The following is a 14,648-nucleotide window of genomic DNA, read 5'->3' as shown; positions in this document are numbered from 1 at the left end:
CTGAGCATCCCCGAATCGCTACGGCCGCACGCAGTCAACAAGATGGCCCAGTCCAGTCGACCTCCGCGGAACCGCTTCGTCGCCGCCATGCGTAAGGTCTACCACCCCGTCGGCTTCACCAAGGGCTACAACTTCTCCATGTGGGTCATCTTTTCCGGCACCATGCTGGGCTTCTGCCTCGCGCGCTTCATGTACCTCAACTACGACGGCATCTACTGCCCGCGCCGCGCCGACGTGCAGGATGCCGCGGTGGCCGGGGAGTGCTGGACGTACGACAGCAAGACGTACCTGCTCGTGGGCATCAAGATGCACCTCTACTGCATCCTCCCCGCGTCGTTCCTGGCTTGCTTCCAGTTCGTGCCGGCGATCCGACACCGCTTCATCCTGGCGCACCGCCTCAACGGGTATCTGGTTCTCCTACTGAGCGTCCCCGGGGCTGTGGGCTGCGTCATGGTATCGCGGCATGCCTTTGGCGGCGGCGTTGAGATTCAGGTCATCACGGGGCTCATGTCCATCATGTTCGTCGGCGCGTTGGGCCTTGCGCTGTACAATGTCAAGATGCTGCAGCTGGAGCAACATCGCGCGTGGATGCTACGTGCGTGGTTTTACGTGAGTCCAGTCGAGTTGCTATGTCTAGAAAAAAAACCCCTTCCTTCCCCCAAGCAGTACATACGCTCATCACGGGGTGCTGATTATATATATGTGCTCAACTATAGGCTGCGGCCATCATCACATGTCGTTTCATCATGGGAATGTCCGCCGTCATTACGTCCATGTCCCATTCGGATCCGTACTACTATGCCAAGCCGTGCGACGTGCTCGCGACCTTGTTCAACAGCACAGATGCCTTGGAGGCAAAATACCCGGCGTGCAAGTCGCTAGAGGCGTGGACGGCCGTCAAGGCAGATGTCCATGGCGGCAAGGACAACAGCGCCGCTGCGCTCAACATGACGTTTGGAATGGCGCTGTGGCTGGCGCTTGCTCTGCACGCCATTGGCATTGAGTTCTATGTGAGCACCTAACCGCCTGCGAGGCGCCCTGCAACACAACCCGCGTATCGTATCCGTTGTGGCTAACAAGCCATGATAGCTGCAGCTTACGCCCGCCGAGTCGGAGCGTCTTCGCAATGTGTCGTACCAGCGGCAACTGGAAGCCGGGCACAAACACCCGGGACGATCTGGCTTGACAGCCGATCGGATAGGCGATGCTGCGATATGGACGCCCAGCCGCGACAGCAAGAATGACATGGACAGGGATGCCGCGGCGGCAGACCCAAAGAGCAACAACGGCAGTCACAGCACAGTCAAGCAGTGTAGTAAGTAGAGTTTATAGTTGGATAATGCATGCCTCGATGCCGCAATTTGCCACGCCTGCATGCGATGGACAATTTGTGACACCCGAGTTCCCGAGTCTTGAGTTTGGAACCAAGTGGAGCGCCGTTGTCGGTGCGGAGACAAGCCGTCTGGGTGGCTTCACGCCATGCCGGTGCCACGGGGCCGTCCGTCGTCGAGGTCAAAAGACAGACAGCACTTCCATCCCCCCTGCGGCCGGAGTTGGTAGCACCTTGACGCCGCTCTTTGTGCCAGAGGCCCGCTGCCACATCCCCTGTGGCAAACGGGTCGGTCCACGTCTTCAGGACCAAAGTTCCTTTTTCCGGCCCGCATCACGAAACTCAACTCTCTGAACCAAACCCCACCCTCCTCCCCGCATTCAGTTATCCGGGAACCGCTGCAGCTGCGAGGAAGCTTTGCATCAAGCACACACGACAGCGTCCATGGCTCAGGAATCCATCATTATCGTCGGGTGCGTGCGCTAGGTCTCTCTGCTACGTATATGCCTGCCCTTCATGTTTCTTGGTCAGCACACACACCAGACGACGACGTGCGGGCCGCTGACAGTTTTCGCAACGCGAGGGAGGGGGGAGCAGGGCGGGCATCATCGGCCTCGACGTCGCCCTCGTTCTCGCCGAGCGCGGCCTGGGACCTCGCATCACCGTATACGCGGAGCACCTGCCGGGCGACACCTCGCCCAACTACACCTCGCCGTGGTAAGAAACATTTCATCATACACGACGGACGGTGGTGCATGCCCTCTCTCGCAAAGGCACGGACTGTCCATGGCTTCGGGGAATCATTGATGGGTTGGACTGACGGAAGACACTCACGTACAAAAACGTGGCAGGGCGGGCTGCAACTTTTCCGGCATATCGGGCAGCGACAAGAACGCCCTGCGATGGGACAAGCTGGGCTACGCGCACCTCATGCGCCTGGCTTCCGAGCGTGGGCGCGAGGCGTACGTGGCGCGGGCGCATTCCATCGAGTACTGGGACTCGGACGCGCCGCGAGACAAGATCCGGGCCATCTCCGAGTACCTTGAGGATGTGCGAGAGACCTTTCCTTCCTTCCTCCCTCCCCTCCCTCCCCAAGCTCCCCTCCCTCCATGCCCCTCCTCCTTTCAGGTGTTGATGGTGCTGTGTTTGTGGCTTGCTAGCAAGGCATGGCACATCAGCCCACCAACAAGGGGTGTATGGGTGGGTGATGTGGTGATGATGATGGACGAGTCAGTAGCGGGTTTCAAACAGATTGTTGTAGTAGTAGTAGTGCTGACCGCGGCCGGGCTGCTACGTCTACTAGTTCCGCGTGATACCCGCCCACGAGCTCCCATCCGGGGTCGAGTACGGCATCTCCGCCACGACGGTGACCGTCAACGCGCCCAAGCACATCGAGTACCTCTTCAGGCGGCTGCGCGACCAGCACGGGGTGCGCTTCGTGCGGCGCAGGCTCGACTCCATCGACGCGGCGTTTGCGAGCCCCGACACCAAGGTCGTCTTCCACTGCTCGGGCATCGCGGCTCGGACGCTCCCCGGGGTCGAGGACGGCAAGTGCTTCCCCACGCGCGGGCAGGTCGTCTTGGTGCGCGCGCCGGCCGTCAAGAGCAACGTGATGCGCCACGGACGCGGGTACGAGACGTACGTGATCCCGCGGCCGCATTCAAACGGCAACGCGATTCTGGGAGGGTACATGCAAAAGGGGGTCTTGTACGCCTTTTTTTTTCTTGTTGTTGCTGTTGTTGTTGTTCTTCTCTCGCTCCTTGTCTCTCTCCAGTCTAGTCTTTGTTCCCCCTTTCCCCCTTTCCCCCTTGACCCCCTGCTTTGCCCGCCATCGCCACATCAACGCCACCGTCACACACGGCGGCGACGCGCCCCCAGCCCCTCGACGCCCCCCAACCCAACCGAACCTTGCTACGAAAGTGCAAAGTAACTACGTACTACGTACTTGGTAGACCCAGCTAATATCTGTCTCAGCGACGCGTCCACGTACGCGCAGGAAAGCGAGTCCATCGTCTCGCGGACGACGGGGCTGAGCCGCGAGCTGAGGGAGGGAGGGCTCGAGGTCCTCGCTGCGTTTGCGGGCATGCGGCCGTCGCGTGAGGGCGGCGCGCGCGTGGAGCGAGAGGAGAGGCACGGCCGGGCCCTCGTGCACAACTACGGCGCCGGGGGCACGGGGTTCCAGGCCGGGTACGGCATGGCCCTTGATGCTGTCGCGGCGGCTGACGATGTGCTGCGGGAGTTGAAGGGCGATGATGGCCCGCGGTCGCGGCTGTAGAACGAAGTCTGTGCGGCGGCGTGCTCTGGTAGCTGGGATGAAGACTGGACCAGTCTTTAAATCGAAACATTGTCTATTACGATTGGGGCTCAGCATGTGAAGAAATCACGACTGAAGAAGTTGGATGGTGGTGGTGAGATATAACTATATTATACGAAGTACAGGGTAGCGCAAAGTGCGAGATGAAGAGACTATTCTCTTCCATAGAGGACATGCTGGATATTTACTCACAGTGTCGTACACGATAGAGAACAGACAGGGCAGTAACAACAGTTGGAGTTTATTCATCATCTTCTTTAAATTTTAAAAAAAAATCGGTATAGGCTGACCGCCGTGGAGGATTTGCCGAAAGGTACATGTACCGCGTCAATGCTTCCTCAAACTCGGAGATAACTCGTCATCATCACGTATCAATACCCCCTCCCCGCAAGTTCATCCCCCCCCTCCCCCGCGCAACCTGCCTGCCTATTACAGGGGGCTTGGGGACCGGAGCGGAAGCTGGTGCGGTCTTGTCCCCGCACTCGTCGGGCCCCTCCGTCCAGTCCGACGGTCGTCCAGGGGTGGTGTCGAAACGTCATTTCATTGCCGAGGGAAGGACCAGCAGACAGACAAGACGCCCTCCGCGCCGCGCCGCCCATCATCAATGCCTTCGACGCCGCCGTCGCAGACACCAGACTGCTGACCTCGTGTGTTCTGTTGCCCTGCATTGCAACCATCGTAGTCGAGAGCAGGGCGTCTCGACATTGACCGCTACATTTACTTCGTACAACACACACACTGGGGCGAGAGACACGACAGGACCCTCCTCCTCCTCCCCGGACACTGATACTATATACTACTACAAGATGCCGCAGACCACGGCCGCCCTCTACCCGGAGCCCCGGCCCGACATGTGGGCGTTTCCGTCGCGCCGGAGCGTCGTCCACAGCACCGAAGGCATCGTCGCCTGCACGCAGCCCCTCGCCGCCAAGTGCGGGCTTGAGGTGCTGCGCGCGGGCGGCAACGCGGCCGTACGTCAGACTTCACAACTCCGGATCCCCCCTCATTGTTTTCTGCCCTCGGGAGAGCCGTGCGACCGACTGACTGCTGACTGACTGACTGACGTGCTTAATGGCTTATAGGATGCTGCCGTGGCAGTTGGTTAGTGATATCACCTCTCCCCTCACCAATCTGGCAGTCAAGAGAAGAAGAAAGAGAGAGAGAAAGAGAGAACAGAGACACAGATGGAGATAGAGGGTGCGTAAGAGAGACGACTGACATGGGCGACCATCGCAGCCGCCGGCCTCAACATGACGGAACCGTGCTCCACGGGCATCGGCGGCGACATGTTCATCCTCTACTGGGACGCGGCCACCAAAAAGGTCAGCGCCATGAACGGCTCCGGCCGCTCGGGCGCCCACTGCACCCTGGAGCGCATCCGCGCCGACCTGGGCGCCGACTCCTCCAAGGTGACCGAGATCCCCGCGATGAGCGTCCACGCCGTCACCGTCCCTGGCGCCGCCGCCGGCTGGGTCGACGCCGTGGAGCGCTTCGGCAGCGGCAAGGTCAGCCTGGAGCAGATCCTGGGACCGGCCATTGCGCTCGGCGAGAAGGGCTTTCCCGTGTCCGAGGTGGCGGCCTCCTCTGTGCGTATATACCGCCCCCCGCCCTCCCATGCCATCGTCGTGATCAACCAGAGTGACCCCCCTGTGGTGGTGAGAGTAACGGCAACAGCAACTAACAAGAGACTAAACTACCACCCAGTGGAACGCCTCTGAGCAGCACATCCGCGACGCCTCGCCCAATTTCGCCGAGATGCTCAAAAAGGACCCCTCCGCGCCGTCCGGGGTCCGCGCCCCGCGCGCGGGCGAGGTCATGAAGAACCCGACCCTCGCGCAGACGTTCCGCGCGCTCGCCACCGAGGGAAAGCCGGGCTTCTACACGGGTCGCGTGGCCGAGGAGCTCGTGCGCGTGGTGCGCGACCTCGGCGGCCACCTGGAGCTCGACGACCTGCGACACCACCTCGAGGCGGGCAGCGAGTCCGTGGCGCCCATCTCGCTGGCCTTTACGGCGCAGGGGCTCGGGCGCGAGCGCGGCGTCGAGCTGTGGGAGCACCCGCCCAACGGGCAGGGCATCGTGGCGCTCATGGCGCTTGGCATCGTGCAGGAGATGGAGCGCCGGGGCAGCATCCCCGTCTTCGGCGCCCGCGACTTCAACTCGACGGCGTACCTGCACGCCATCGTCGAGGCCCTGCGCCTGGCCTTTGCCGACGCGCACTGGTTCGTCGCGGACCCCGACGTCACGCCCGTGCCGACCGAGGGGCTCATCTCGCCGGCGTACCTCGCCGAGCGGGCCAAGCTGTTTGACCCGGAGCGCGCGGCGCCGCCGGGCAGTCTGCACCATGGTGAGCCCCCTAATAAAGTAGGTGGTGGTGGTGTTGGTGATGGCCCTGGTGTCGTGGTGTCGCCCGCGCTCCGCAGCAGCGACACCGTCTACTTCACCGTCACCGACGCGCAGGGCAACGCCGCGTCCTTCATTAACTCCAACTACGAGGGCTTCGGCACGAGCATCATCCCGCGCGGGTGCGGCTTCACCCTGCAGAACCGCGGCGCCAACTTCTCCCTCAACGCCGCGCACCCGAACCGCCTCGAGCCGCGCAAGCGGCCCTACCACACCATCATCCCCGGCATGGTCACCAACCTGGCCGACGGCTCGCTGCACTCCACCTTTGGCGTCATGGGCGGCTTCATGCAGCCCCAGGGCCACGTCCAGGTCCTGCTGGGCCAGCTGGTCGCCGGCCTCGACCCCCAGCAGGCCCTCGACGCCCCGCGCGTGTGCATCGTCGCGGGCATTCCCAAGGACGGCAGCGGCGGCACCGACGAGGTCGAGTGGACCGTCAACCTCGAGGAGGGCATGCCGCCCGAGACCGTCGAGGGCCTGCGCCGGCTCGGTCACAAGGTCCGCGTCGTCGGGGGCGCGAAGCGCAGCCTGTTTGGCCGAGGCCAGGTCGTCCGGCAGACGGTCGATGTCGTCGACGGCACCCTCGTGTGGTCGGCGGGCAGTGACATGCGGGGCGACGGCGCGGCGTACCCTGCCTAGGCAGCCTGGGGCGAGGCCCCTTGCTCAACGCGGAATGGCGATTCTATAGATGTGCTCTTAGTTTGTACATGAGACCATGCATGGTATATCTCCGAGCCTGCTGCCGACTTGCTGCTTTTGCTCTGCTCTGCTCTGTCTCCAAGTTGTCTTGTTTCGTCATCGTACACGGCTTGGGCCACCGGACAATGCTATGCGGGCCCTTGACCATCCGTACCTTCACTGCTCCTCGCCCGCCACCAGCAGGTCCTTCTCCTCCAGCATCTTGGCCAGGTCGCCGCTCTTGAACATGTTCTGCACGATGTCCGCGCCGCCGACAAACTCCTTCTCAATGTACAGCTGCGGGATGGTGGGCCAGTCCGAGTACTCCTTGATGCCCTGGCGCAACTCGTCGTCCTTGAGGACGTTGAAGGCGGCGAACTTGGCCGGGTTGACGCCCTGCAGGCCGAGGATCTGGATGACGCCGCGCGAGAAGCCGCACTGCGGGAACTCGGGCGTGCCCTTCATGAAGAGCACCACCGGCGCCGACGCCACAGCCTTGTCGATGGCGCTGCGCGTCTGGTCCGACAGCAGTCGCATCTGGAACGGCGTCAGGGGCGAGGCGGCGCGGAAGGTCGACCGGATGGGCGTCGCCCGCATGGCAGCGGCCGGGCGGGCTGTTTGCCGCAGCAGGTTCTGGACCAGACTCTCGTCAGCATGGGCATATTGCAAAGGAGCACGGCTCGGGAGCGGCGGCGGCGGCGTACCGAGGCGACGGTGCGGGAGAACATGGCGGGCTATCGATGTCGCGATGGACAGCGGTGCGGGACTCGTGGTAGTTGACTGTGGTCCCGGAAAATTGGCAAGACACATCCCACTGCTTGCTTGCTCGACAGCTTCAAATTCGCCGCGCGCGTGATGTAATGGCGAATTGGCCACGGCGCTGACCAATCAAGTCGCCTACAGTCAGCGACTCCAGTGGCCACCAGGCCCTGTAGCGGAACCCCCCCCCTCGTAAGGCGTGGCCGCCGGCGCCGGCGTCTTCGGCGCAACGGATGTGGGTTTGGTGTCATGGGCCTCGCTCACTACACACTGCCGCTGATGAGGGGCAACTACTAAGGCAAACGCATCACCGCCGGTAGCTGGCCCGAATCTCATCAGCGTCCAGGAACTCGAGAGCAGCGTACGTACCGCGGCCGATCTTGCCTCATTGCTGCTCCTCGCCAGCGGCAGACAGCCGCCTTCTCGCCAGTTTATCCTCCTGGCAAACCTCACTATGCTCCACGCCGTCAGAAAAGGCTCCGACGCCCAAACAGAGGGCGGCGCCTACACGTCGGCAGCTGGCAATGTCTCACTCGCCCGCGACGACGGCAAGGTGCATCTGCTCCTGGCGGCGTCGGGCTCCGTCGCGACCATCAAGATTCCGCAAATCATCAACGGGCTCGCCTCGCACAGCAACCTCTCCATCCGTCTCGTCCTCACCTCGTCGGCTGAGCACTTCCTCGCGGGACAGTCGCCCGAGCAGCCCACGCTCGCCGAGGTGCGCCGGCTGCCCAACGTGGATGGCATCTACACCGATGCCGCCGAGTGGACACGGCCGTGGACCCGCGGCGCGCCCATCCTGCACGTCGAGCTGCGCCGCTGGGCCGACGTCATGGTCGTGAGCCCGCTGAGCGCAAACACCATGGCCAAGATGGTCGCCGGCCTATGCGACAACCTGCTGCTGTCCGTCGTCCGCGCCTGGGACGCCGATGGATCCATTGACGGCGTCAGGAAGAAAATTGTCGTGGCGCCCGCCATGAACACGGCCATGTGGCGCAACCCCGTCACCGCCAAGCACGTCCGCACCCTCGAAGAGGACTGGGGCGGCAGCGACGGCTGGGTCGAAGTGCTGCGGCCCATCACAAAGGGCCTCGCCTGCAAGGACGTCGGCGACGGCGCCATGGTGGAGTGGGAGGACATTGTCGCCGTCGTCGAGGCGAAGCTGGGGCTGCATAGGGTCGAGATGCGAGGCTGAGGCTGCGACGCGGGCAAGACGTTGGAGGCAGGTCCAGGACGACGGGGCAGGCACGACACGGCACGACACATCTTGACGCCGGACTGAGGACGCCTGCCTGGTTGCGAAGACGTTCAAGGATCAATAAAGGATTTTCTATGGTATTTGCTGGGCCTCAGGCAGCCAGACGCTGTTGATATTGTCCCGCGGAACAATGGCGTCTTGACCGGTTCTGGTTGGGATGAAAGGACGGAAGGAGGTCAGTATCGCTCCTGCCGCTCTATGGTGACCACCGCCTCGCCATCTGCCAACCCTCCGGCTCGCACTCAAAACTCCTGCAACCGCCTCATCACGCCTCCCCTCCCTTCTCGGACTCCTGCCCCATCCCTTCAATTATCCCCGTCACCTTTCAAAGGCATCACAACCGTTGATGCTCAAAGGCAAAGCTGCATCACCCGCCATGGCTCGATCCACCCGGAACACAAAGGCGAAGGCTGCCCCCGCCAAAGGACGCACCGACCGTGACGACCTCGTGCAATCGTCCGCCGCCAAGCCGGGTTCGTCGTCCAACTTCCGTGCCCGCCTTCGTGGAGAGGAGCCTGTGCGTGAGGCTACGCCCAAGGCCGAGGCACCTATCGAAGTCGACGCCATGGAGGAGGTCTCGCATGACCTGCGGGCCAGTTTCGACCTGATCCCGAACATTGGTTCGTCCAGCAGAGTGATGAAGCCCCCAAAGAAGTCGCGCAAGGTGCACGAGGCAGTCACACAGCTCAAAGGTATGTTTCACAACGTGGTCGTAGTGGCTTCCACTGACCGCATGCAGAGCTGTTCGCCAAGTACGGCCTTGACATTTACACCAAGGGTGCCAACGACATCATGCAGGCCCATGCCACCATTGATACTCGGGCGGAGCAGCTGTCGCTCGACTCGTCCCATTTTATCACCAAGTCTGAGGAACTGTACTCCAAAATGACAACCCCTCTTTCTTCCACCCGCTGCCACGGAAATGAAACTGCACGCGCCAGAATTGACTCGCACCTGGCCTCCCTACGCACTGGGATCCAGCAGGCCCAAAAAGAACTGGAAGTGTTGCAGGAGAAATGGGACGAGGCTTTCGCCGAGGAGTGTGCCGCATGGAAGGACTATGACGACGTCCTAGCCAAGTACCAACAGCCTGATCCCGAGCTGGAACAGGAGCTCGCCGAGATGAAACAGCAAATTCGCGCCATCAACCAAGAGTATGAAGACGAGATGGATAAGCTTGAGGCGGTAAGTCTTGTTCTGCACAGATGAGCGATGCCTGGACTGACCGACAGCAGAAGTACAAAGCAGACATGCAGGCTGAGACACTCCGGATTCTGCAGTCGTTTGAGTAACACGGAGGAACTGGCATACGAAGTACGCCCTGGCTCAAGCATAGCTGACCACCCCCACCCAAACAAGTAGCTATTCGCCAATTGGAACGGCACCGAACTGGGAAAAACGGTTTCATCGTCGTAACGCTTCCTATCTGTCAAAAATAGTCTATCAAATCTGGCTATATGCGTTGCCGGGCCAGCGTCGTGCGCCGAACTCCAGCCCATGAATCGCCCCAATGAGATCTAAGTAAGCAGTGGTTTAATCATCAAACGTCGCCCATTAGAGGAAAATGCCGGCCACCCGGAGCGCTCGGCTCCGATTTAGTCCTCGGCAGGCCGGGACTCCTTCTCGGGAATGATGAAGCCCCACGGGTGCTGCTCGCGGCCGTACATGATGTCGCCGATCCAGCCCTTGATCTTACCGGTGATCTCGCCGGCAGCGCCCTCTGGACCCATTGGGATGTTGATGTCCTGACCGCGGTGATGAATCTGAGACACGGGGCAGATGAAGTACTAGACAGGTCAGCAAAGGGAACGACGGGCGTGGCGGAGCGAACATGACCTACAGCGGTGCCGGCAGCAAATGACTCGAGGATCCGGCCCTCGGCGTCGGCTTCGATGAGCTCGGCGATGGTGTACTTGCGCTCGGTGACTTCGATCTCGCCGGCGAGGCGTTCCTTGGCGACCTCGATGCAGGAACGGCGGGTGACGCCGTCGAGGATGAGCTTATCATCGAGGGGCGCGGTAATGAGCTCCTTCTGGCCGTCCTTACGTTTCCAAACGATGAAGAAGTTGCTAGCACCGGCCTCGGTGCACTCGCCCTGCTCGCCGTAGAGCCAGAGGATCTGGTGGTAGCCACGTCGGCGGGCGTCCTGGGTGGCCATGAGGCTGGGGCCGTAGTTGGCGCCGACCTTGGCGTAGCCGAAGCCGCCGACCCAGGCGCGAACCATATCCTCCGGGGAGGTGTGAAGGCGCATGCCGCCGGGGGGCGAGTCCATGCGGGGCATGAAGGTAACAATGATGTAGAGCATAGCCTCCTTGGGGGCCTGGACGCCGAGCTGAGACTGGGTGCCGATGAGGGTTGGCCGCAGATAGAGGAAGTTACCGGGCTTATCCTTGGGCAGCCAGCGGGGGCCGTCGACGGAGAGGAGGGCGACCATGAGCTTCTCGAGCTCGGCGGGCTCGAAGAGGGGCAGGGAGATGCGGCCGGCGGACATGTGCATGCGCTTGGCGTTGCGGTCCGGGCGGAAGATGCGGAGCTTGCCGTCGTAGCCGCGGAAGACCTTGAGGCCCTCGAAGCACTCGGTGGCGTAGTGCAGGCAGCTGGCTGTGGGCATGAGGCTCAGGGGCCCGTAGGGCTTGAGCTCGGGGGTGGCCCAGCCGGTGGAGGCGCGCCAGACGGCGGTGACCATGTGGTCGGTGGCGACGGTCTCATCGCCAGCGTTGGCGACGGCCTCATCGGGGACGGGGCGCGGGTTCTCGGTGAGTGTGTAGGTGAGGAGGGAGGCATCGAGAGGGGCAACCTTGGCGACGCCGTTGCCGTTGGAGTGGCCGTTGGGGTGCGGCTTCGTGGCAGGCTGGGCGGCCTCCTTGCGGTGGATGGCGGCGGCCGTGAGGTTGACGTCGTCCTGCTGGGACGCGGGGACGGCGGAGGGAGCCATGATTAGGGTTTTCTCTCCCCTTGGATTCTAGTAGACTGGACGAGCGTGGGATACCGGTGAGTCTGAGGAGTGGAGGGAGTGATGGTGGTGGTGGTGGTGGTGTTGAGGATGACGGGCTCGTGTAAGTCGACCCAGGCTGACCACGTTGTATAGGAATGTCGTCGATGCCGACAGAAAGAACGGAATCTGACCTGCGACAGATCAGAAAAGGAAAGGAGGATGGAAGAGTCACGAGAGTCACGGAAGAAGTCAAAAAAGTAAAAGAAAAAAAAAGGGTGACGGTGGACGGTGGATCATTTTAGTAGGCGTGTCTATGGGCTGGCGGAACCCAGGCCGGAGGTGGCGGCTATCGAGGGCCCTGCGTCGGCGTCGTCGTCGTTCAAACCACTAGTATGACTACGACTACTAGGACGGCCGGCCGGCCTACGGGGCGAGTCGAGGCGGCGGATTGGGAAATTTTCTGCCGGGTGTCTGGGGGTACCTGCGCACTGCCATGGCTGGCTACGACTGGCACAGACGATACGAGCACGCACCGCACGCACGCATGCCCGCACCGACGCCCAGCCGCTCGGTACAGAGGGTCCCCGCGGCGCGGCGTCGGCGTCAGAGAGGTGGAGGAGAGGAGTGGAGGGAGCGGGGGGCCCGCCAGGAGGAGGATGGAGGGCAGTGGCAGGGCAGGGCAGGGCAGGGCAGGGCAGGGCAGGCATGGCAGGGTTGCCCGCGCACCGTTGCCCTCCTCCCTAGCTTCAAGCTCGGGTGCGGTGCCACGGCCTGGAATGGGAGGAGAAGGATCCACAATGGACATGGCCGGCAAGGCGTGGGCGTGAATCGCAGATGTGGGCGGCGGAGGACCAGCATGGATGGGACTTCCGAGCCTGGGAGGGGCAGGTGACTCGTGGGGCCAGGAAAGGACCATTCCAGTGGGCGTGGGAATGCTTCCTTTTTTTTTTCTGATGGAGGACGAGAACGAGAAACCCCCATTTGGCGGGCTGAGATGGATGGGTGGATGGAGGGGATGGATGGCGGTGCGAGCCCGGCCCAGCCAGCGAGCCAGCCAGCGAGGAGCAGCCCCGACGCCTGCCGCTCGCCGCGGCCGCCACCGACCCGTTTGGTGAAAGGACGACGACGAGGACAAGACTAGCACTGGAGGTACCTGCGCTGGACTGCATGTGTACTGCGCCCGGAGGTGAGGTAATGGTGGCGGGACAAGAGGTGCGCCCAGGCCAGGAGGTGCTGCACGTGGACCGCAGAGGCTGCCCGCGCGCAGCCCAGTGCCAGTAACGGGTGCCGTTGCGGTGGGTGCAGTGCATCATCTCGATTTCGATCAACGGCCTATGGGAGGTGGAGGGGAAGAAGGGGGGGGGAGACCATTTGTTGAGGCTCTCACGTCTCGAGTCGTCGAGACGCTGCGGGCCATCACCCCCGACTCGGGGCGGCGACGGCAGGCCGTGGGGCTCGTCAGCACTCTATTGTATAGTCTTTTGCACAGGTATGACTGCGTCATCCCCATCTCTACGATGATGCTGTTGGTGATGCTACCCACTGCAGCAGAACAAAGCCGGGCACGAGTTGAGGCAAGTGGATGGAGTTGAGAGAAGGGGGGGGGATTGGGCCCGACAAGTTCGAGGGCGGGAGTCCCATTGCGTGCTCCATGACGACAAATCTACGGTGCATGCATGAATGGCCGGATGCACGCATGCAGGCAGGGCGGCCCTTGTCTATTTGGTTTGTTCGTTCGCTGGGGTGCGGTGCGGTGCGGTGCGGCGCATCAGACGGCCGTGTCCATGCGCCGGGACGTGGTTGCAAGAGGAGGAGACGTCAGGCTGCTAGTAGCTGGTCGCGGAGGTGACGCTGCATCCCCCGCTGCCGCCGCCAGCCGGGGGCCTGTTCCAGTGGATGAGGTGGCTGCAGCAAGATGCGTCCATCGTACATGGACGAGGGAGGTGTTGCCGGCTCTGACTCTCTTGGTAGTGCCGTTGCGTCGAGACCCGACGACGACGACGACCACGGAGGGCCTGCCTGCGACACCTCGATGTGATGCGATGCGATGCGATGCGATGCGATGCGCTGGTGTTTGACTGGCTGGCACCTCGGCCATGGGAGTAATAACAATAAGCAACCAACGACCTGCTTCCATGGAACCTACAGCGGTCAGCGCTGCAGCACCAGCTCGGTTGCTCGCGCCAACACACACACACACACACACATACACGAGTATCTCACCCCCCCTTCTCGGCTGGAACATGGCGGCTGGAACCTTGGAAACGTGGTGGAACACACACGTCTCCTCGTCGACGCCTGAGCAGCAAGCGGCCCTGGTCCACCCACGTCCACCGCCAGGAAGCTGGATGGAGGAGGGGGGGGGGCGGTTCGCCGTGGGCCGAGAGAGCGGAACGCCGCCGTGGGGAACCCCTGCGCTGCGAACCGATGGTCCCCGCACCCATTCCCGGTGTCTCCGCCCTTTGTTTGTTGAGCGAGCAGCGCCCTGCCATTGATGATGCTGATGCTGCTCTCCCGACCCCTTCCTCCGCTCCCTGGCTGGTGCCGTAGTCGGACGCGCGACGGCAGGCAGGCAAGCAGGTAGGTAGGTAGGGATTAACCCCCCACCACCATCGCTCCCCTTCCCTGTCGCTGTTCTCTCTGTTTCTTCGTCCTCGGCGCCGGCGCTGATAGGTAGAGCGGCATACGTACGAGCCGGGCCCTGCTGGAGTACAGGGTTCCCTTACGAAGTAGACGGCTCCACGACCTGTCGCTGCTGATGTTGGGCGTATGCAAAATCTGGCCCGGCACCTACCAGATGCATGACTGTACGTGCTGTCAAGTGCGTATCGGCAAAAGGTCAAGTGCGTATCAGCAAAAGTGCGCGCGCGCGCGCGAGAGAGAAAGCAGCAAAGTGCCGAGACAGCAAGACAATGCGTTGTGGCATTGATGACTCGGACCGCCGCAGGGTGAGACCCGAACAGGGGTTTACGCA

The 14,648-nt window shown here is 62.4% G+C and overlaps 7 protein-coding genes across 10 annotated transcripts; 5 read left to right on the top strand and 2 right to left on the bottom strand.

Annotated features, from left to right (window-relative positions):
* Nucleotides 1–42: 42 nt before the first annotated feature.
* JDV02_007280 (uncharacterized protein) lies at nt 43–1,323 on the top strand (the record flags this gene model as incomplete). Its single annotated transcript, XM_047988761.1, has 3 exons — nt 43–609; nt 717–1,010; nt 1,090–1,323. The coding sequence occupies 3 exons, from the start codon at nt 43–45 to the stop codon at nt 1,321–1,323; spliced, it is 1,095 nt and encodes a 364-aa protein (XP_047844759.1).
* Nucleotides 1,324–1,536: 213 nt separating this feature from the next.
* On the top strand, nt 1,537–3,812 carry IFG3_2 (D-aspartate oxidase). 2 transcript variants are annotated; one of them, XM_047988759.1, is made up of 5 exons: nt 1,537–1,803; nt 1,928–2,047; nt 2,182–2,380; nt 2,634–3,037; nt 3,305–3,662. In XM_047988759.1, exons 1-5 carry the CDS (start codon nt 1,775–1,777, stop codon nt 3,603–3,605), a joined length of 1,053 nt encoding a protein of 350 aa, XP_047844757.1. In that variant the 5' UTR covers nt 1,537–1,774; the 3' UTR covers nt 3,606–3,662. The 2 variants fall into 2 exon arrangements, with proteins under 2 accessions (XP_047844757.1, XP_047844758.1); XM_047988760.1 differs by having other exon boundaries at nt 1,537–2,047; nt 2,634–3,256; nt 3,305–3,812.
* Nucleotides 3,813–4,078: 266 nt separating this feature from the next.
* Nucleotides 4,079–6,789, top strand: JDV02_007278 (uncharacterized protein). 2 transcript variants are annotated; one of them, XM_047988757.1, is made up of 4 exons: nt 4,079–4,615; nt 4,727–4,745; nt 4,881–5,230; nt 5,349–6,789. In XM_047988757.1, the coding sequence occupies exons 1-4, from the start codon at nt 4,451–4,453 to the stop codon at nt 6,681–6,683; spliced, it is 1,869 nt and encodes a 622-aa protein (XP_047844755.1). In that variant the 5' UTR covers nt 4,079–4,450; the 3' UTR covers nt 6,684–6,789. The 2 variants fall into 2 exon arrangements, with proteins under 2 accessions (XP_047844755.1, XP_047844756.1); XM_047988758.1 differs by having other exon boundaries at nt 4,079–5,230.
* GRX5 (monothiol glutaredoxin grx5) lies at nt 6,638–7,563 on the bottom strand. Its single transcript, XM_047988756.1, has 2 exons — nt 7,427–7,563; nt 6,638–7,355 (listed from the first exon to the last, which is right to left on the bottom strand). Exons 1-2 carry the CDS (start codon nt 7,448–7,450, stop codon nt 6,900–6,902), a joined length of 480 nt encoding a protein of 159 aa, XP_047844754.1. The 5' UTR covers nt 7,451–7,563; the 3' UTR covers nt 6,638–6,899.
* A 372-nt stretch (nt 7,564–7,935) lies between these two features.
* On the top strand, nt 7,936–8,676 carry JDV02_007276 (uncharacterized protein; the record flags this gene model as incomplete). Its single annotated transcript, XM_047988755.1, has 1 exon — nt 7,936–8,676. The coding sequence occupies one exon, from the start codon at nt 7,936–7,938 to the stop codon at nt 8,674–8,676; it is 741 nt and encodes a 246-aa protein (XP_047844753.1).
* Nucleotides 8,677–9,115: 439 nt separating this feature from the next.
* JDV02_007275 (uncharacterized protein) lies at nt 9,116–10,031 on the top strand (the record flags this gene model as incomplete). Its single annotated transcript, XM_047988754.1, has 3 exons — nt 9,116–9,431; nt 9,479–9,924; nt 9,975–10,031. The coding sequence occupies 3 exons, from the start codon at nt 9,116–9,118 to the stop codon at nt 10,029–10,031; spliced, it is 819 nt and encodes a 272-aa protein (XP_047844752.1).
* Nucleotides 10,032–10,059: 28 nt separating this feature from the next.
* JDV02_007274 (Branched-chain-amino-acid transaminase) lies at nt 10,060–12,011 on the bottom strand. Of its 2 annotated transcripts, XM_047988752.1 has the most exons (2): nt 10,580–12,011; nt 10,060–10,526 (listed from the first exon to the last, which is right to left on the bottom strand). In XM_047988752.1, the coding sequence occupies exons 1-2, from the start codon at nt 11,672–11,674 to the stop codon at nt 10,335–10,337; spliced, it is 1,287 nt and encodes a 428-aa protein (XP_047844750.1). In that variant the 5' UTR covers nt 11,675–12,011; the 3' UTR covers nt 10,060–10,334. The 2 variants fall into 2 exon arrangements, with proteins under 2 accessions (XP_047844750.1, XP_047844751.1); XM_047988753.1 differs by having other exon boundaries at nt 10,060–12,011.
* Between the last annotated feature and the right edge of the window lie 2,637 nt (nt 12,012–14,648).

This window comes from Purpureocillium takamizusanense, chromosome 6 (genome assembly GCF_022605165.1).
Source record: "Purpureocillium takamizusanense chromosome 6, complete sequence".
In the NCBI taxonomy this organism is placed as follows: Eukaryota; Fungi; Ascomycota; class Sordariomycetes; order Hypocreales; family Ophiocordycipitaceae; genus Purpureocillium; species Purpureocillium takamizusanense.
This window is presented reverse-complemented; position numbering and strand designations above follow the sequence as displayed.